The 20823-nt window shown below is 40.1% G+C and overlaps 1 protein-coding gene and 1 long non-coding RNA gene across 12 annotated transcripts in view; one reads left to right on the top strand and one right to left on the bottom strand.

The window, feature by feature from the left end:
* Positions 1-20823, bottom strand: part of LOC116847012 (muscle calcium channel subunit alpha-1) — a 120108-nt gene that overhangs the window by 30389 nt on the left and 68896 nt on the right. For 8 of the 11 annotated variants that reach the window (XR_004378636.1, XM_032821557.1, XM_032821548.1 and 5 more), the window contains 7 exons: positions 19422-19594; positions 18493-18608; positions 14496-14610; positions 14216-14345; positions 13933-14099; positions 13338-13425; positions 11324-11431 (listed from right to left, as the gene is read on the bottom strand). Coding sequence is in view for 10 of the 11 variants with exons in the window: in XM_032821557.1 (XP_032677448.1) it covers positions 11324-11431; positions 13338-13425; positions 13933-14099; positions 14216-14345; positions 14496-14610; positions 18493-18608; positions 19422-19594 (897 nt within the window). In the remaining variant the exon portion in view is untranslated. The remainder of the gene's footprint in view (positions 1-11323; positions 11432-13337; positions 13426-13932; positions 14100-14215; positions 14346-14495; positions 14611-18492; positions 18609-19421; positions 19595-20823) is intronic. The other 3 variants (XM_032821553.1, XM_032821549.1, XM_032821550.1) reach the window with 1 other exon arrangement.
* Positions 9759-17917, top strand: LOC116847015. Its single transcript, XR_004378638.1, has 4 exons — positions 9759-10213; positions 15549-15663; positions 16054-16094; positions 17054-17917. It is a non-coding gene; the product is annotated as an uncharacterized LOC116847015 (long non-coding RNA).

The following is a 20823-nucleotide window of genomic DNA, read 5'->3' as shown; positions in this document are numbered from 1 at the left end:
GGGGGGGGGGGGGGGGGGGTCAAGGGGTCATTGGGGTTGGTGGAAGTTCTCGCCACGAATTTCGAATTTTCGTCCCTCTCTCGAGTCGAGTTCTCTCCTTCGCGCTCTTTGGCCGCTTTGCGTCTCTAGCACGTTAGCTCGATCGTCCCGTCTCTCGTGGTGGTGTCAGTTCTACTAATTCTCTACGAGTCCCTCGCCTAGTTTCCCTAGACGCTGAAACGCACCTGCGACCGATACGCGACGTGACGCGACGTGACGCAACGTAACACGACGCGACGACACGACGACCCCCCGTCGCAGTCGTAGTCGTTGTCCCTGATTATCTTGGAAAAGTCGCGTAGCTTCTCTCTGTTTTCTGTCCGTGAAAAAAGTCACTCTCTCGAGAGTCTGGAGGTTCTCTCTCTCGGAGGTCCTTCCCGCAGGTTTCTCTCTCTTTTTCCTCTTTGCTCTTTTTTTCCCCGTTTTACTCGGTTGTTTGTTTTGTTTTTATTTTCCACATCGTGAACCAAGCCCTCGCCATCCATGCAACCCATCAGTGCTCGATGTTTTTTCTCGGCAATGCACCTATGGGATTTTCGGGACGGGAAACCTCGCTGCCTCCTCATCGGAAGTTGACTTTTGCGCGCGCAAGTGCACGCGATCGTGAGCGTGTTCGGTAAATCGGTTACGTCCGTGGATCGTGTGGGATATCGCTCGTCGAAAGTTGCTTCCCGATGAAGTTCGCTCGCGTTGGCCGGCGCGGCTAATAGCCATTGTCGTGTCTCGTAAGCGTATAGTATACAGCGCGCCTCGGAAACTGTCGCAGGTCAAAATTCAAGCGAGCCCTGAGAAATTCTCGGGCGCACGACGAGAAAGTTCTCCGCAACGGCACGTCATAACTACGATATCGCGTTTCGATTTGCGAGCGCAACCGCAATTGCACGTGAGTTCTCATATACTCGCGATACATTAATGGGTCTCGCAAGATACTGTACTCCGACGACGTGGATACGATTTCCTCTGAGATGTTCTTCCTGTTAGTCGACTTTTAAGCGCGTCGCTTGTTTCGAGACTTTTCTACCTACGTCGGAGAAGACGCTTGTTCAATCGATCTTCTTCGGGAATTAAATCGCTCGAATCCAACTCAGGGAGAGGATGCACGACGAAGGTCGCGCGTCGCGTCGCGAAATTGGCGGGAAGCTTCGCGGATCTGGAGGGTAAAAATTCCACTCCCTCCCATCTGGAGCTCGTCGTCGTCGGTCGAGCGTCGCTGCAACGTTTATTGTCTCCTCGCGCCCTCGCGCCCATCACAATTGCATCGTGATCAACGCATTTTCACCCTCTCGCACCCCGCCAACAATTCGAAACCAGGCATTCGCGAATCAAATCGCGGGGCTTGCTTACGCGTAACTATTTCCGTGACACCCGATATCGCGCCGCGTATGTGTGGTTATGTGTATGTATGTGTGTGTATATGTGTGTAAGGAGATATATGATGGTAGGGCGATCGATACACATGAAACTACGAGCGATATATATGTATATATATAATATATATAGAAAGAGAGAGAGAGAGAAAGAGAGATTTATATATATATATATATATATATATATATATATATAGAGAGAGATATTTAGACAGACAGAGAGAGAGAGATAGGTAGATAGATGTATAGATAGATAGATAGATAGATAGATAGATAGATAGACAGATAGTCATAATATCGGGCTGAACGATTTGTCTTCACCTAGAAATTCATCAGAACGAACTAATGTAAACGTAACCTAGAATGTGAACTATTCTACCATCGTTCTATGTTACTCTATTTGTCCCCTATTGTGCTAGTAAAGCGCTCAACCCTCAGTCCACATTCGGATATCCCCGATGAGACCCGCGAGTATTATTTTTCCGCGGCCGCGCGTCCTCGATCGCAGCCGATAGCGAAAGATTTCGTTGCGTCGATCGCAGAGGTTTAATGTCTCTCACGGAAGCTCACTGTCGATGGTCTTGTTCGCGGGCGTTTAAGCGGCTCTACAGCGGCTCGGATGAGAATCGATGGTGCTTGTGAAACTCCGCGAGAAAAAAAGAGAAGCGGACGAACTCGATGGAGAATCAGCGCGATCGCAGAACGACCGTCCTGGGTGTTGAATTAGTTGGTGTGAATTCGACTTGCAGTCTGATTATTATCCGACCTAGGTTAATTAGTTGGCTCCGTTTCTATGAGACTCTCGCCTAATGAGCGAGTTTCAATAGAACCTTATAGATAGAGAACTTTAGCCGATGGCATTCTTTATTCGAATTTCTCCTTCTCTTTTGCTTCTCGTCGATCTCGACTGTCCCCTCGCGCGATCAAGTGAATGGAAAAAAGTTCTGCGAAATATTAAATTCGCAAACTTTTCGGCGTCTCTCGCATTCTCCGATACCGCGTAATCTCGCGTCCCGACTCTTGAAGTCCGACCCGACTTCGCGCGCCATCACATTTGTCTTTTCCCGCCTTGGCAGAGCACAATCTTTGTAAGATCTCGCGATATCTTCATGGTATATCGCATTAAACTGAGACATAATCGCGTAGCGCATCAGGAAGATGCATCTAGAGGACAATCGAGGTCGACGATCTCCATGCCTATGTGGACGGACAGAAATGGAAATTGCCGTGTTGCTTCCTTTTGCAGCAATTATGGGTCTGTGCGCGCGTACCCCGCTTTTCGTGATCTTTTCCCTTTTCTTTGTCCGGCGAAGTCCCGCGGCGAGTGGAGCTTACGAGAGAAGTATCCTTTCCTCTTCTCCTCCGCCTTTCTCTCTCATGTTAATATAACGACACACCACTGCAACGCTCAGCCGGCACAAGCATGCAATTTTCAAACATCCTCTACTACCAGTCTTAAAATCACGAAGCCTGCGTGAGTAATAATTCTTTCTTTCTTATTTTTATCTTTGGTGGATAGGTGGGTATATATATATATATGCATGTGTGCCCCTTAGATCTGCTTGTGTCGCGCGTACATATATGTGTATATATGTGTGTATTTGTGTATGCGTGTATATATGTATGTGTGTATGTATGTATCTTTTTCGGGAAGGCCGGTACCGTTTGGGTAATGTCGGAGGAATGCCTCGCGTAATCATGAAAGCAGCCATAAATTTTTATGGATGATGTTTCGCGCGTTTACGCAAAGGTAAGCTTGCTGAGGAGCACGCTGTACGGCGGTGCAGTTTTAGCTTGGGTTTTCTGGACCACACAAAGTATAATTCCCCGCAAGTGTGTACTTCGGAGGAAAGTGAGTCATTATTATACATGACGGATATTTTAAACCGACACAGCTTCTTCTCTATCATCTGCTCTTCGCTCAAATTAATTTCAGCGCGATTCACATCGTACCGATCTGCCCCTTATCTACAGTACATCAAAAAATACCTGTATATCGCGTCTTTAATGCCACAGATAGTCAGAATTACTTCATCTTATAAATTTGTTGAGTTCACCATAATTGCTTCAAGCAAAGTGGAAAGTCATGTGAAAAATATCTCTTATATTTATTAAAATTTGACACACATGTGTCTTTGGACAGAAGTATCATCATTTGCATGAGCTCGAATGAAAACTACATGTCACAGAGATAGATATGCAGCAAAAGGATGGAAAGCGCGAACATTTTTTTTAATGCACTATAGATATAAATGTGTGTGTGTGTGTGTGTATGTGTGTACATATGTGGATTCGTGCGTATGTTGCGTGAACGTTTCATATGTCGTCTGAGCAGCGATGTAGTCTATCAAGTCTCGAGCAGCGAAGTGATGGCAAAAAGAAGAAGAGAGAGATATAGAGAGAGAAAGAGAGAGAGATATACATATACATGTATATATAAAAAAGGTATATATCGTAGGTGTCCAACTGATGGGAGCAAAAACGAAGAAACGAAAGTCAATGCTGAAAGAGCAAAGGCATGTTAGGCCTTGCGTATAAAGCCGCTTTTCTCATTTTTTTTTTCTCTTTTGTTTGCACTCAACTATATCCCCGATCTGCTTTTGAGCTACCGTCTCATCTCCCCCCGGACACTCGTCCACTATATGTGCTATTCGCGTATTAGATTACATCGGCGTGGCATGATTTTCTACGATATCATGTGGAGTAATTAAAACCGCTACGTGAATTGGATTTACAGCATGATCTTCCGACAATAACGCGAATGTTCCCCGTAACGAGACGATCGTAAACAATTCACTTGACAGTTTGAAAAACATCAAGAAAGAAGTCGCGCCGATTAATTTTATCACTAAGATGTCATGCCGTGCACTCAAAAAAATGTCTTGCTGGTCCACGTAGAATTCTAAATGTCACGCTCGCAAAATTTATCTCTATCTTTTTGTAACTGCTGGGAAATTGTCTGTGATACGTAGAATTTACAGTGGCAACATTCTAGCAGTATCTGCAAGCAAATTTCGGTGGGTGTGAGGATTATGCATTCGTTTGTCTCCTGTCGCTGCTCTTTTCTGTCTACCAGTCAATTTTTATAAGAAATGTGACTGGCTTTAATCTGGATGGGCGCCACAGAGAGACTACTTTCTTGTGCCAAAAATATCACAAATAATTCAGATAGAAATTCGGTCTTTCTGCCATCTGTATCGGTTAAATACAAAAAATTCGCGATATCGCAGTATTTATTGGTCATTCAATCATCTCAGCTAATTTCTCGTATCCAGATAATTTTCGTTATGACTGCAAGACCATTTTTTTGAATGCGTGTTATTCGGCTCCACCAGAGGTTTTAATTACTTTAATTGACCTATCCGTCTCGTGCCGATAGGGTTTATCCCTTCCACGAGTGTGCGAGAGTACGCGCGTTGCCATTTCGATATTACTGTATGGCCATTTCTGTATCACGCAATATCCCGTATATAATCCCCAGGTAAATCAAATCACTCAAAGCGAGACCGCACACGTAGCCAGATTAAACACCGCACGGCTTCGAAATCAGCGGGCAGAATGTATCGTGTCGAACGTGACGATACTCGAGGCGACAAGAAGTCTCGCGAAGGAATTTCCTGACGAAAAATCGTATCACGTAGAGCGGCGTAACAAAACTGTTCCATCCCTTTTGTGATAGTTACACACGATACGAAAATCGCACGCACACTCGCGCATGACAAAAATACGGCGACACAGTTGCGTCGTCGCTTTTATTTTTATTGATAACAGTTTTGCGCGTCGCTTTTATTTTTGATTGATAACGGCTTTCTGCGAGAAAAAACGGAAGAAGAAAAAGGAGAAACGGCATCTATTCTCATTTTTAGCGTGCCACGATATGCGTGTACAATCGAATATACAGCGGCTCTTTTTTCTTCTTACTGAAACACTACCGGGGCAAACGTCATATCAGTCACGTGATTTTTAATTTACTACACTTCCCGCCGAGTTTACTCGATATCCGAAACGACATGCATATAACCCGCCGAACTAACTCTATTATTATCCGACTAGTCGAGTCATGCTACGCCTAGGGAAACGGTAAATTACATTTCTCATTGTTAAACATCGCCGTGGAATTTGTTACTGGGGAATTGCTTTCACACCGAACCGGGGACACGCTACTTTCATCATATTTAGATCCGAACGGGCGTCATAACGTGCACCGAGATGTAATTCAGAGTCGAATCTCTCTTCCGGTCAAAATTTCAAAATAAAGTCCACTCGCGTTCTTCTGAATGTTTCTAATTCTTCTAATTAAATTTCTTCTAAAATTCCAAAGTGCTCAGCCCGGTCTTGATGTATGACGAGCCATAGTCAAATATGGCCGCGTATTAAAATATAATCTATATCACAGAGATTTAACGAACCGTTTAATTCTATCGACACAAATTTTCAACTGATAGGAACACAGATGTTTCCTCGCAGTTGAGAGAAAAAATACCTGAAAAGTAAAAACACATTTATTCGGTGGGTACTGACGACACATTTACTAGAATCTAAATGTTTTTGTTAAGAATAAACAATTGCTTTCGTCAGGAGCGACGGTTCTACACTGAGAAAAAAGTAATTGAGTCAATGAGGCTTTGCTTGAAAAAACAAAATTCGTTCAAGTAAATGTTTAGTTACTTAAATTATATCATTGCCACGACGAGAGTCGTCAATTGATTCAACGATTGCGATTTGGTCAGTAAATACATCAACTAACGCGTAATTTGTTCAATAGACGCAATATTCCTTTGAAGGCAGCTGACCGCCGATTTTCTCCCTCCAACTGTCTCTTTTTTTCTCAGTGTAGGAAAATATATACTCTCCTATTTATGAAAGAAATCTTTTCTTAATGTAAAAATACATACAGGGTCATCGAAAAGTATCGGACCCCCCTAATATCTTCAGTTAGAATGCATTTTGGAGAAAATGTCCAATAGCAAAGTTGTACGGCTTCAAGCGGTGATGCTTAAAAGTATTAAGGTTATGATTACTGAAAACTAAATAATATTTTACAAGATATTTTACATTTTGTGTCAAAAAATTGTTAACTTCAAACCTTTATAATTCAAAAAGTACTTAATGAAAAAATGTTTTATTCTAGCGTTTTGGAAAGCTCTCGAGATGTGTTATAAGAATATGCAATAAAATGTAGGAGGTCCCATTTAAAAAAATAAGGTTGACCTTGAAATGACCTTGAAGAACATGATCAAGGTCAAAGTTAAGGTCATCATCTTACTCCCCGCTTGAAACCATACAACTTTGCTATTGGACATTTTCTCCAAAATGCATTCTAACTGAAGATATTAGGGGGGTCCGATACTTTTCGATGACCCTGTATGTTAGTGCAAATAAATATGTACCCATGGAATAAATATTTCTTATTTTCCAGATACTCTTTCTCGCAGTGCACGATGGGACCGTTTGGGGGGGGAGGGGGGTCGAGTCGGAAATGTCGGTTTGCGAAAGCACAAAGGGATGATCTGCTGAGTTACGTCAGTAGGGCGAGCGATTTTCCAAGCGATTCAAGACCGGGCTAAGTCCTCGAGTGCGCTACGTCGATGTAAAAACAATCTCGAACGTAAGACAACACAGTCAGGCTGGTCCTCGGCAACGGGACGCCGATAATCTTATACAGAAGGGAACAGAAAGAAAACACACACAATCGTGGTCCCAGTGAGAGGTTTCGGGGAGAGAGTGTCGAGACAAGAAACCCAATGAGTAAGTTACAGCTCGCAAAACAGCTCGTTTCACAGGAGGGAGGTACCCAAAGGTGCATTCGTCAGAAAAAACAACGTTCGCCTCGTGCTCTCGCGCCGCTCGACGATTATTTTTCACGTGTCGCTGGCGCGTCGTGTTCGACGCGCCGGATCGAGACAGCGGTGTACTCTTAATTGGACGTCGTGTTCGTTAATTTCGGAACGGGTCGCGGAACTTTGAGCGAGCGACGATGCCATCGTTATAACTGTGTCGACCAGTTAGGCATTAATGGATGAAAATTTTTTCCTCGACTAAAATGATCGGCAAATCAATAATCGAAACTGATCAATCGTCACATATGAGATAGGAAATAATTTCATCGATTAATGAAATTAATCGTTTATCGAGCTTTAATATGCGATCGATTATACACTGATTAATAATTATTTTCTTTAATCGATTAAATTATTCGCGATTACAAATGTGACGAGTGATCAATTTTCGATTACTGATTCGCCGATTATTTTAGCCAGAGGAAATGTCAATCGGTTAATGCCGAACACTGCTGCCAAATACTGATATTTGCCTGGAAAAGGTCGTTGACAAGAGTTCATTAAAATGTGCGTACTCACACAAGTTTACGGCAAAGTTTACAAACACACAGCGGTGTAAGTCGTAAAAGCCGAATGGATATTCTGATTTTACATTAACCTGGAAAATTTTCCATCTAACTGGAAGTTGTGTGTCGAGTAGAATTGCGTTTAAGTTTGAATTCGCTACAATAACAAGGCTAAACAAAAATTTTAAGAAAACAGTAGATTCAAAGTGAGATATCTTTTGCAATCTAGGAAAAGTTATTATACGCGCGAACCAAACTCAAAATTTACGTCAAATTCTGAGGATGTTACTTTATAGTTGCAAATTATTTACGATCTTCGCCAGTATTAATAGTCGTTATTTGTCTCAAGTGAAATACTTGAATTCAGAATTAGATATGAATTTTTTCGTTGTACCATATGATATATATATGATATACAGGGTGTCTCACACTCTCCTCCGGGCATTTTGTGGGAACATAGAACAGGTTGCGGTGAATATAAAAGTCCTGCCCGAATTATTGCACGATTTTGCGTGATAATGCACTCATCTTCTTTAATTAATAATTAAAAATCTATGTGATTATTTGCAAAATGGTAGAGGACTTTTTTGTTCAATTTGACCTAAAGTATAAATACACGACGGCAGTCGTCGCTGCTATAACTCATTTATCATATTCTGCATGATCATTCACAAATTTTCTACAATTAATATCTCGATAATTATTACGAATATCGCAAAACAATATAGGACTTTTATGTTCACCTCAACCACAAAATGCCCGGAGGAGAGTGTGAAACACCCTGTATATATGATACTTGTGCCATGATGTTATATATATATATATATATATATATATATATATATATATATATATATATATCTGTAGTTGTGATTCTCTCAACTGAAGAGCCCATTCGAATTCAAATCGGAGACCTCACTTGAGACAAGCTTCACATAACGACCATTAATATGGGCCTGAGAGTATAATTAATTACAGATTCCTATTCATGGGCCGTTATTCGGCTGCTCGGATCACTGTTCCTTGTCGTGTGAAGCAAATACAGGTACAAGTTGACGAGCAATCAGAAACTCGCGAGGCTATAATTAATCGTCAAATAATGACATGGCTACTAATAGCCTAAATCTTGATTCGACCTCTTTATTCTCAGTGAATTTGTCAATCGTCCCTTGAAATCGGGAAGACATCGTGTATAATCAATTATTTCTCGCACCTAGAATGTTCTGTTTATTGTGTCCCGACGTCCTGTGGCTTCCTGGCTTTCCGATCCGACACATCTCGCTCCCCACTGATCCGTCGCGACACTTCAGTTACTAGCACGCGGCACTGGCACTCACTTAGATACAATTCGATCACGGAAAAACACATGTTAACTCTTTGAATCGTAGTGGCAGACTAGTGTCCCACTTATCTTTCTTCCATTTTTAGTGATTTTAACTTTAAGCTTATCTCGGCAAATATAGGTGATAATATTGTTACTATATATTCTCATAAATGTAATAAATTAAAATAAATTAAAAATTAATAAAAAATAATTTGAGTGTTTAATTATTAGATCATTTAAGCAAATAAAAAAATGTAAAAGTGCATTTTTTCAGACAAAAATCATTTTAAAGCTATTAGGAATCAACATATCAAAACATTAATAATTTATTCAAAATAGCTAACAGAATCTTATACATTTCGAACTTTAACTTTCTCACTTCAAATTCGTGATCAGCGACTGTAAAATCCTCCAAATGCCAAATTTGAAGAAACTTCATCGAGAGATAAAATGTATGACTCAAAGGGTTAATCAACACGATACTGACGAGAGCCCGATTGAATATTTCAAAAGCCGACGAAATATTCAGATTATCCGACGGAAATTGTCGGATTGTTGTGTCGTAACTAACGTGCCGATATACACACGCGCTTGTATATATACGTATATCACTCGTCACTCGACTTATGACGTATACAACGCTCGGTCGCGGGGAAGTAGACGACGCGCGACTGTACTAAAACAATCGGCAGCGGGGGGCAAAAACCCATCAGCAGTCGCAATTGTTCGTCACTAGACAATGTCGAAATCACAACAATCAACATTCGAAAGAAACTTCTGGACCTTCCAGGCGGTCGAGTCTACTTTCAGACTTCGCGAGCTTCTCCGATCGTTTGGCATTCGAACGACACGCTGTACCACGTGTATCGGTGTGTGTCAGTTGCCATTCCCGTGTGTTTTGCGATTGAAACACTCCGCGATTAAAATATTTCGTCGACTCTTTCGAAACATTTACTCGGACTATCGTTGGCGTCCAGTTCATTCCGATTCATTCCGATCGAATCGTACATACGCGAGTGTCAGTGTCACGAGTGAGTGTCCGTTATGATGGACCCGACGTCGAGAACCAAGATGCTAGATCGGGAAGTCAGGAAGGAGCACGTACGACGTGAGCAACGATAAATTATATATTTCCAGGTATGTGAAATCATCCATTATGCATGACGCTTCCGATTTTAACAGACATTTCGTGATCGAATCGTGATTCAGGTTGACGTTCATAGTCATATTTATAGGTGTATAAAATCAGATTTTTTTATACAGATTTTCTTGTTTCGAAAGATATTGAATTGTGTAAGTAAAAATCTCGGACACGCGTATGAATTCCATCGATCTCGACCGAAATTTCGGGAAAAAAAAAGATAGTTTTTTTACTAACAAATTTATTGAGAATAAGAGGATTGAATCGAGATTTAGATCGACGTTCATATATTTATAGATGTATAAAATCGAATAATTTTTTATACAAGTTTTTTTATTTTAACAGATATTGAATCACGTAAAGAAATAGCTCTGACACGTGTGAATTCTGTAGAAAATTTTGTGGAAAAAATATATAGTGTTTTTATTAACGAATTTATTGAGAATGCGAAAATTAAAGGGATTTAGGCCGGCACTTATAATTATATTTGCAGGTATATAAAATCAGATATTAGAAGTTTTTTTATTTGAACAGAGATTGAGAAGAAAAGAATTCGAATACGTGTAAATTCTGTCGGTCTCGATCAAAGTTTCGTGGAAAAAAGAAACATATACAGATAAATATATATATAGAGTTGCTTTCTGTCAAATGACTCAACTCGGGGAAAGCGCGCGAAACAGCGGCTTCGATTCGTCGCCGCCGGATTAAACGCGACCGCATGTCTTGCAACACGGAAATAATCGTCGAGGAAGCCGTCGAGGTATCGAATAAAGGCGTACTGAAATAGTTAGATTAGGTCGCAGTAATGGTGAATTTGGTGATGGTGAATTACTTTCTGGCTGATTGCATTATATATATGTGTGGACAAACGAATGAGCGGATGCCGATTCTGATCTTGAAAGAGATCGGGGCTGATTAGGGGCCGGGGGGAAGGGTGGATATTTTGGGGTGTCGTGGAGTTGTACGACTGGTACGTTATGCCACTCTAGTGTATAACTACAAAAGGTTCAAAGGAAAGAGAAAGAGAGAGAGAGAAAGAGAGAGAGAGAGAGAGACAGAGAGAGATAGTCTCGGGGCCGTGTTGCGTCGGGGCCCGATAATCCTACCTTGAAGAGCTGTACGCCAATGACGGCGAACACGAACTGCAGGAGGCTGGTGACGAGGACTATGTTTCCGATAGTCTTTACCGCTACGATGACGCACTGTACTACGTGCTGGGTTCAACATTAATCACAATATATATTTGTCCTTTTCGTGGAGAGATGAGAATTACGCGCGTCGCATGTCGCGTTAAGGTTTTCTTATTTATCTCGTTTCGTCGATTTTTTTCTGATCGGTGTTTCCTTTTCTTTCCTTTATTTATATACTTTTTTAAATTTCTCTCGGCGAGAATCACATGTAACTCCGGCCGTGGGGTCCGAGCTCGAGTGACCATCTCGAAATCGCGAGAGCAAGGGAGTTTCGCGAAGGGAAGTCTCTTCAGAGAGCGAGCGGAACTCGGACGAATTCGTTAAGGTTGCACGACGATATGCTCCACGAGGGTGTGCACAAGGTGAATCTTTACTTACTTATTGGAGAAAATACGTTTTTTTCTTTTTTTTTTTACAAACTCTCTTACATAACGAAAAATCTGCCGGGATTCCGTGCCGTTAACTTGACTGTAAGTTAAGGCCCGGGACATACAGAAGAACTTGAGCAGTAAGACTTAAGCAGTGTGAAAATGGACCAATCATGATCGATGGCTCTTCGTGAGGAGAAGCGTCGGCTGTGATTGCTCAATTTTCTTACTGCTTAAGTTTTTCTTCTGTATGCTCCCGGTCTAATACGCGCGCGTGCGTCTGGAAAACACCCGCGACAAATATCGCTCGTTGCGAATGAATTCTCGCGTCGTTAGAGTTATCTACCGACGTGGGTCGAGCGGTCCATCTACCTGTGGGTTCGTTCTTTTCGCTCGCGCGACGAATCTCGCGTAATGAAGGTCCCCGGCAAAATACGAGGGTCGTTCAAAAAGTACGTAGTCTGATGCAGAGATAGCGCAAATTCGGCCAAATTTTTATTACCGCATTTCAGAGCCTTTCTTTATTAGCTGAAATATGAAGTACGGCGGTATAAAGTGATTTGTCAATTAGTCTTCGTTTGATAATGCGCCAAAGTGAACACTTCGAATAACTCTGTGCGTTCGTTGTTTCCACTGTTCCCTTGTTTTTCAGAGCGAAGTGGCACACGGAAAAAAATAATTTGCCGCAGCAGCAAGCTAATTTGCTACATACGGACAGTTAAATATAATTCGCTGCGTTTGCTACTTTTTTTTGCTGCAGGAACCTATTTTCTTACTATGATAACAAGAAAATCTATTCCTACAGCAAGAAAAGTGGCTAATGTAGCAAATTTATAGATAGACAACTAAATATAATTTACTGCTTTAGCTACTTTTTGCAGGAGAAGATTTTCTTGTTATCATAGCAAAGAAATTGGCTCCTGCAGCAAAGAAAAAGTGGCTAATACAACAAGTTATGTTTAGTTAGTTGTCCATATATAGCAGATCTTTTTTTTCCGTGTAGACCTAAATTTCATCGATATCTACCGGTTATAAATCGATGCTAAAAGTTCACGGTGAAATCATGCCAAAAGATGCGGGGAACAACGAAACTGTACAGTTGAGTCTTTGCTGATGATTGTGACCGGACCCATCACTCGCGGCGTTCATCTTGGCTGTCAAAGACCAGTCGACAGATCGCTCTATACCGTCATGCTCAATCTAATAAAGGAAGGAATACGGTAATAAAGATTTGGCCAAATTTGCGCTATCTCTGTACTAGATCAGCACTTTTTAAACGACCCACGGTAAACGAAAGCTACCCGTTTCGCCGATCACAGCGCGAATATTCTGCAAATGAATTCGCTCGGCGCTCTTCCACCATTTGTTATCGATAATCGCAACTTCGCGAACGCTTGGCAATCAACGTCGGAAGTATGGAGCGATTCTTTTAATTTAGCTAGCTGTGGACAATTACGGTATTATGCTTCTGGCGTTACTATTACGTCTACTGTAGGGCGTATGCTGTGAATTGGGCCGGTTTTAGCGAACTTACAGATAGATAAGACAAATGAGTAAGATACCTTCAGTCCCTTGGCGCGATTGATCGCGCGTAGCGGCCTCAGGACGCGAAGTACTCGGAGAACTTTGACCACGGAGAATGCGCCAGAACTGCAAATATACGAGAAATAATATTATCAATGTCACATAAATCAAGTGTGGGAAAAAGAATTTTTATAGAGCGAAATTTTATCTCTCAAGCGAATCGAATGCTTTCTCTCGAATTTTAACTCTTTATTTGGCAAATCCTAACAAAAAATCTAATAGACAAAATTATGTAATTAGTGTGAGTACTAATACCATATTTACTTAAATACAAATTCATTTATTTAAATGAAATATACAATTGCTTTCATGAAAAATTAAGGTTTTCCTAAGATTTTAAGAAAATGTGCATCTTCTTATTATATTAGAAAAAATATTTCATATTGATACAAATATGTTGTTAGTACTGAATAAATGTTTGTTATTTCTCAGATATTTTTTTCCCTCAGCGTGATTACAAAAGGATTTTTAGACTTTATAAACAATTTATGTATCTACTAATAAGAGGGCAGTTCTTTTACATTTCGTTTTGTTTATAAGATTAGATTAATATAAAATATGAATGTCGCATACGTGAAAGTCATGGAGACAAGAGAGGCGCACACGACCAGAAGATCGAGCAAGTTGAAAGCCGATCGGCAGAACGCACCGTCATGGATGATAAAGCCGTATGAGATCATCTTAAGGCAGATTTCGATCGTGAAGACGGCGGTGAAGAAGTAGTCGAAGTAGCCGAGTATCTGCAACACAAAGCGCCGCTTGCCGGTCACATTGTTACAGCTATCTTGGACGGATGTTGCAGTAGCTTCGCAGATATTTGAACAGGGTGGATATTTCAGCGGCGCAGATCACCTACCACATTTCTATATGACGAGGCTTTCAAGGGATCTTCAGCGGCCAACATAGCAGACGAGATCATAATGCAGATCAGTATCACGTTGCTGAAGTAACTGTGATTGCAGAACCAATGGCAGAACACGCGAAACCTGTGAAACGCGATCGAGAAGAAGTATAATCGAGACCGACTGCGTGTAAAACGATACCCGAGAAAAATGAAAAGACGGAGATGAATCTCCGATTCTTTCCTCCCGACTAGGATACGGGATCGCGATTAACAAAAGCTCCTTCCTTTTTACCTATTAGTGCTCGAAAAGATGAAGAACGCCGAACCTGCCGGTATCGGTTCCTTTTTAGTGGCCGTATTGTATTCAGACATTCTTCGCGGTCTGGCCGACACTTCTTGTCCGTCTTCTGCAAGAAAAATCACGCGCAACGTAAAAGATCCGTTGAGACGATCGTGTAGGATTATTTGCGCAAGAAGGACTTGTGTTATCAATTATGTTCAGTTGAAACAAGAATTATTAGGTCTTGATACACAGGAAAAAAGAATCTGCCGTGGTAGAAAGAATCTGTTTATAGTATTTAACTCTCACATTGTGGAAAAATGCTTGATATTTGTAACTATAATCACGTAGGGAAATAATTACTATAAATTATGATCGAGAAAATCATATTTTTATTCAATTCTACTGTTTTTCCAATGTTAGTAATAATAACATATGCATGTTGCTATTATCATTTTATGTTAAAACAATAAAAATATATGGTTGAGGTAAAAAATAACTATAATTCTGATTAGATCAAGCATTTCTATACTCTTAGTGCGTTGTAACATATGAATACTTAAAAGTACAGCTGCTTTCTTCGACATAATCTTTCTGCAACCTAAGCTTGTCGCGACGTGTCGAGCCTGCGTCTTTTATGATTTGTCATTATCGTCGACTCACTCAAATAGTAATAGAATTGGACGATCGTCGCATTTATTAGTCGAGAATTAGAAATACGATGATAATCAGAGGAATAGATAATATAGAATAGATAATATAGATAATATAGATAGATAATATAACGCTGAATTTCGGGTGATAGTGTCAGTCTGTTAGCAAGAGAGAAAGAGAGAGGAGGCACAAAAACGCGTCCTTAGGTCTGTTCTTTCTAGATGAACTGTCTAAAGTGATGCGATAAGTTAAAGTGAGACAAATATATTTGGTTTCACTCTAACTTACACCAGTTCAGGCAGTTCGGCTAAAAAGAACAGACCTCTTGTCGAAGCGTCGTATTCTCGATTCGTTCACACCGTGTGTAGTCGCACTATTGTCGTGACTAATTAGGCAAATTTTCTGCCCCAGATCTGGTGGCGCTTGTGGTCACTGCGGATGCAGACACGCGTGGGGTTACAGTTCAAGTGGATACAGGATGCAGCACCGGAGGACTCGGTTCGGGCCGAGCAAGGGCGGCTCAAAGGTATGCTCAGAGGCATTTGTTTACGTTCACCTCCTTAGACCTGTGTTAATAATTGTCACTTGAAACTTATTTCAAGTGAGACACTCAGGTTTTTATTCAGAGTTAAATGAGAGTTTTTCAATTGTTTTCAACGTGATTACAGGTATGTCGCATGTATCACAATTCAATTGAAAAACTCGGATCTAACTCGAGATGAAGATCTGATTATCTCACATGAAATAAGTTTCAGATGACGGCTATTAATGCGGGCTTTAATTCTACGAGTTATAAACCGAGACATTGCCGTCAGAATGTTTCGGGTTACGGCCACAAACAGTCAGTAAGATTTTATGCGCGTTTGTCCGTTAAACTGAGTCCTCGAATCTGACAATATTGCATTTTTTGTTCCAGATTTCGGAACGTAGCCAGTTCTGAGTTTCGAGCTATTCATTGTGAGTGAGCAAAATGCATGATGAAAATTTATGCTGATGAACGGTTAATAAGTGATAATAATTTGTAAGATTTCGTTAAGAATCAATGCGATTTACATGTAGATTGCACGTGGGCTTTTGCATGTGTGTTTGTATCGTCCTATGAAATGTTTGCTCGAAATAAATGAGGGATCGCTCTTTCTCGAAATGTCTATATCGCGCAGAAGATATTTGCAATATTGAATGTTTAATCACAATATTTGATTTTGATTTTTGGTAAACATGTTTGTATAAATATGAAAATATCGCAAAATGACATTTTATTTGGACATTCCCTTGTATCTGCTTTGAAGTACAATTATTCAACGGAGCTATTTGTTTAGCGCGATTCCACAATGGTTTCGAGCAACGCGCATGAGAATTCGCCAAGACTCTCACAAGATTACGAAGTAATCCTCGCATAAATTCCGAAATCGTCGTGCGTGACTTCACGCCATTCAAATATCGTCCACGTATCACGCATTAATAGATTTCGCGATTTTCCGCATTTAATATTCACGTTGCGATCACTTTGCTCGCGTATCTCAATTCGCGATATTTATTGTCGGTTTCTCTTACACACGCGACTCGCGCTGCTAGTGCATTCAAACGCCACTGTAGCACGTTATTAATTGCCGAAACGGCAATTAATAACGGCAAATGTAAAAGCGGAATATTATCCTTCGTGCTTCTCGCTTTTGCTGAAGTTTTATCGTGATCTTCGGTTCGCGATTCTTTACATACGAATCGATTCTTAACGCACCGCGATAAATCCGAGACAGCACAAATGTCCAAAATCGAGTAATAAGACGTCTTTAGGGTGTCTTTAAGACATCTTTAAGACAATATCTTATAAACTTGTCTTAAAGATATCTTAAAGATGTCTTAAAGACGTCTTATGACCCGATTTTGGACATTGTGCTATCTGGAATGTCAATCAGTCGTTTGCAGATTTTCACTTCATCTCTCGCCGAGAGCAAATTCGTAAATATACCGATCCTAGATCAAAATTTGAATAAATGAAAATTTATTCGCCGTTGTCGCGTTGACGTATTCGCATTAAATGTCGTTATAATGAGAATATCAGTGTCGCGTCGCGAGTGAAGTGCAATCAACGCTTATGTACGACGACACGAAAGGACAACGTCAACAGGGACTGGACTTCCACCAGATGCCAGGAGGATGTAACAAGTTTCGTTGGTCTGACTGGACATCGAGGGACTACAACGCAAAATGGTGAGTAATGAATTTCATCACTCATAGAGTATCATTTCACACATACGGAGAGAATCTTATACACGGAAAAAACAATTCTGTTGGTGCAAACAACCGAATTTTCGGTTGTTCAGACGAAAACTCGACTGTAGGAACAGGAAAATTCCTTCACGAGGCTTCTGTATAATCAATTGTTCTCAGTTGTTTCAACTGAATTCTAATATCGTTGAATGTTCAGACGAATATTTTCGGTTGCGACAACAGAAATATTAGTTTTCATAACAGAGATATCGCTTCTGATCACCTAATTTTCAGTTGATTCCTAATTAGTTGCACCAACTGAAATTTTTTTTGCGTGTAGTAACAATTACTGTGCAGCCAAGGAGTAGATCGACATTATGCAGTAAAGTTCTTATCAGTAATTCTTATTCTATTTTTTCATCTCATATATGTTACTACATATATATTTCATTTTATATATATTTATATATTTTCGGAACTGAAATGTGCTATTAAAACACCTGCTGGATTTCTTTGGCGAAATCTGCTATATTTTTATCATAAACTATTATGTTCCTTAGCAAGGTAGATCCTACTGACAGTATTATTCCTGGACTGCAATCGAGAAACAGAGTAAAATTGAAAAGAATTTCCATGAAAAGAAACTGTAATATTCTCTCCGTGTAATGCGTGCTCAGTCGTAAATCGCATTGACTCCCACTTTGAAAGTGCAGGCAGTTTTACGTTGCCGTTTGAAACTGCAAAAATGCCAACAAAGTCGGTTCCACACAATACAGCCAACGTAAGCCAGCGTTAACGAGTACACTGTATGCCATAAATGTTGGACCGATATAAAAATTCGTCAGTATAAAAATTCGCGCGTTAAAACGATTTAAAAATTTATACGCGCAATTTGTACAATGTCACATTGGTCGACACAGACGTACATTCGTCATATCGTGCTCGCAACCGGCTTAGTTTAAGCCGGCTTAATTTCTATCGAAAGTGTAATATTTTAATGACTTTGCGCGAACCATATTTTCACTTTGTTGCTCTTATTGGAAATATCGACACATCATTAATTATGAATAGGAAACTTAATTATGCATAGGATTTCCAGTGATCGTTCATTCGCGTGACACACGAAGGGCAATTAAGCACGTACCTTGCATTTCCTCCTGTTCGACTTCCTCCTCTTCCTCTTCTTCCACCTCTTCTTCGTCGGACTCAATGTTGAGCCGCACTTTCGTATGCGTATTCATATCCTCGCTTTTCTCCGATCTAAGATTAATGATTATTGTTGAACACATATATGGACGCTTTTCTAGTGAATAATTTCTTATTGCTTCGAACGCAAAATTTCTTATAATTATTTTTTTCTTAAGACGTATGCAAGAAATGTTCGGTTGAATTCACATTAAATTTCTGGTGAAATCTGAACGGGTCAGAAAATTCCGGTTATGAAGTTACCAGAATTCTGTCCAAATCAGCCAGAAACCTTGTCAGCTTAAGCAGAACTCTGGTAACTTCGGGCAAAATTTCTGACTCATTTATACTTCACCAAACATTTGGTTCGTCCAACCAAATCCTTTCTCCTATGTGCCAAAGTGGGGAGGCAAAGAAGTGAATATTTTCAATCATCTCTAAGGCCCAGTTCCACAACTTCCAGTTAACTTAACTAGCTAGTTATTCCATTAGACTTGACCGATCGCATTTGATATTAAGAAGAGTTAACCAATCACTATTGGGACTTAACCGGTAGTTAAAATTAAATGGATGCTATGGAACTTGGCCTAAGAGAATTCGTAATACATATCATAAAGATGTGAAAAAAATGAATATTGCGGGATTTTTTTGTAACAGAATCGGCTTGAGAATCGAGACGTCATCCACAAAGACTCAGAGAATCGATGCTTCACACATCAAACGTATTCTCAATCCTTGAGCCGTATAATTATCGACATTTACAAAGATTGCCGCATATTATCACGATAATAAGCACAAGCGGAGACGCATAATACCGTTCATTGATCTCATTATGGCAATAATGTGTGTCCTTAGTTATAATTTATGTTACGTTATGAGGGAGCTTACGTTTCGGTATCTAGTGCAACCTCGTAATCATCCATTGTCTCATTAGGATCGTGTTCGAGATCAGTACCGGCGCCCTCGTCTTCTCCTCCGGTTCCCTCGCCGCCGTCATCGCCGACTTCACCACTGACTTCGTCCCGCGCCGGCGAACCGCTGTGAGATTTATTTTTCTCGGCCTGCAAAGCAGGAAACAGAGACAGGGGGAGTTACCGCAAGTAGAATATCGTTGAATAATCCGCGCTAAACGACCGTCAGCGATATTAAAGCGCAAGAATAAATGAAAAGCTCAAGGGACGTACTAACGTGGATTATACCGGATAAGGAAAGGATAACAAAGAAATTAAAGCCATCATAACGATTTATTGTACAAAAAAAAATTAAGACGCGGCTATTTCGATTGATTCGACGTCAGAAACATGGAAATGCATGCCCAGAATTCCTGCACGTCGAAGTCAAAAGATATATCCAAAAAACGACATTTGCAATCGATCAATAAACATACATCTCTCAAATACTCCAAACATTTTCCTTTTGTTCTAACAGTCAATAAATAAATATAAAATTAACGTGACAAAATAATGAGAGAATGTAGGTTATATGTCACGTTAATTTTACGGTGAACTTCATTGATTATTCGAGTGAAAGGAAAGTTTTCCGAATATTTCACAAATGTGCTTAATCGATCCTAAGGGTCACTTTATGGATATATCCTTTTGATTTCGTGTTCCACAATAATATTGAATCTGTATTTTCTCGCTTCTGACGTCATTAATCAAGAATTAATGACAAGGGACCAGGAGCTTTAATCAGTTGATTCGACAAACCTATAACTTTGTGAAGAAAATTATGAAGTTAATAACTAAACAAATTCGTTCATGTAGCAAAGAAATTACGCGTAGATCAAAGAAAGCGAAAAAGGCTTATAAGAGCTAATACACAGGTGAAGTACTGAGAAAAAAATTTACTAAATTTCAAAAAACGTTTGTTTGAATACGACTGTGAAAATATTTGTTTAAATAAAGTAATTATTTTCTAAAATTGAATAAAGAAGTTTTAAATATAAATTTCTTTCTTTGATTTTAAAAATAATTACTTAAGGGAAGAACTTCATGTAACTGGTTGGAAAAATTGATTTTTTTTTTTTCACTTCAATCGAATCTTTGTTATATGGAGAATATAATCCTAAAGTTTTAGAGCCCATTTCGAAGTATTAATGGCACTACGGATACGTTTATATCCGCGCCGCGCGCAAGTATAAGAGCCGCCCGTCTTGGCCGGAGCCATTCCGTTTCTCGACTTAATCCCTTTTACACAATAGATTTTAACGTTTCTCAGTGGCCGAGAGGTGCTTGGGAGGACATACACAGAATGCTAATGACAGTCTAAATGCAATGATCTGGCGACT

This window comes from Odontomachus brunneus, unplaced genomic scaffold (assembly GCF_010583005.1).
Source record: "Odontomachus brunneus isolate Ranch 3 - 2012 unplaced genomic scaffold, Obru_v1 Obru_scaffold_072, whole genome shotgun sequence".
Lineage (NCBI taxonomy): Eukaryota > Metazoa > Arthropoda > Insecta > Hymenoptera > Formicidae > Odontomachus > Odontomachus brunneus.
The sequence above is the reverse complement of the archived record's forward strand: the minus strand, read 5'-3'. Positions and strand labels throughout refer to the sequence as shown.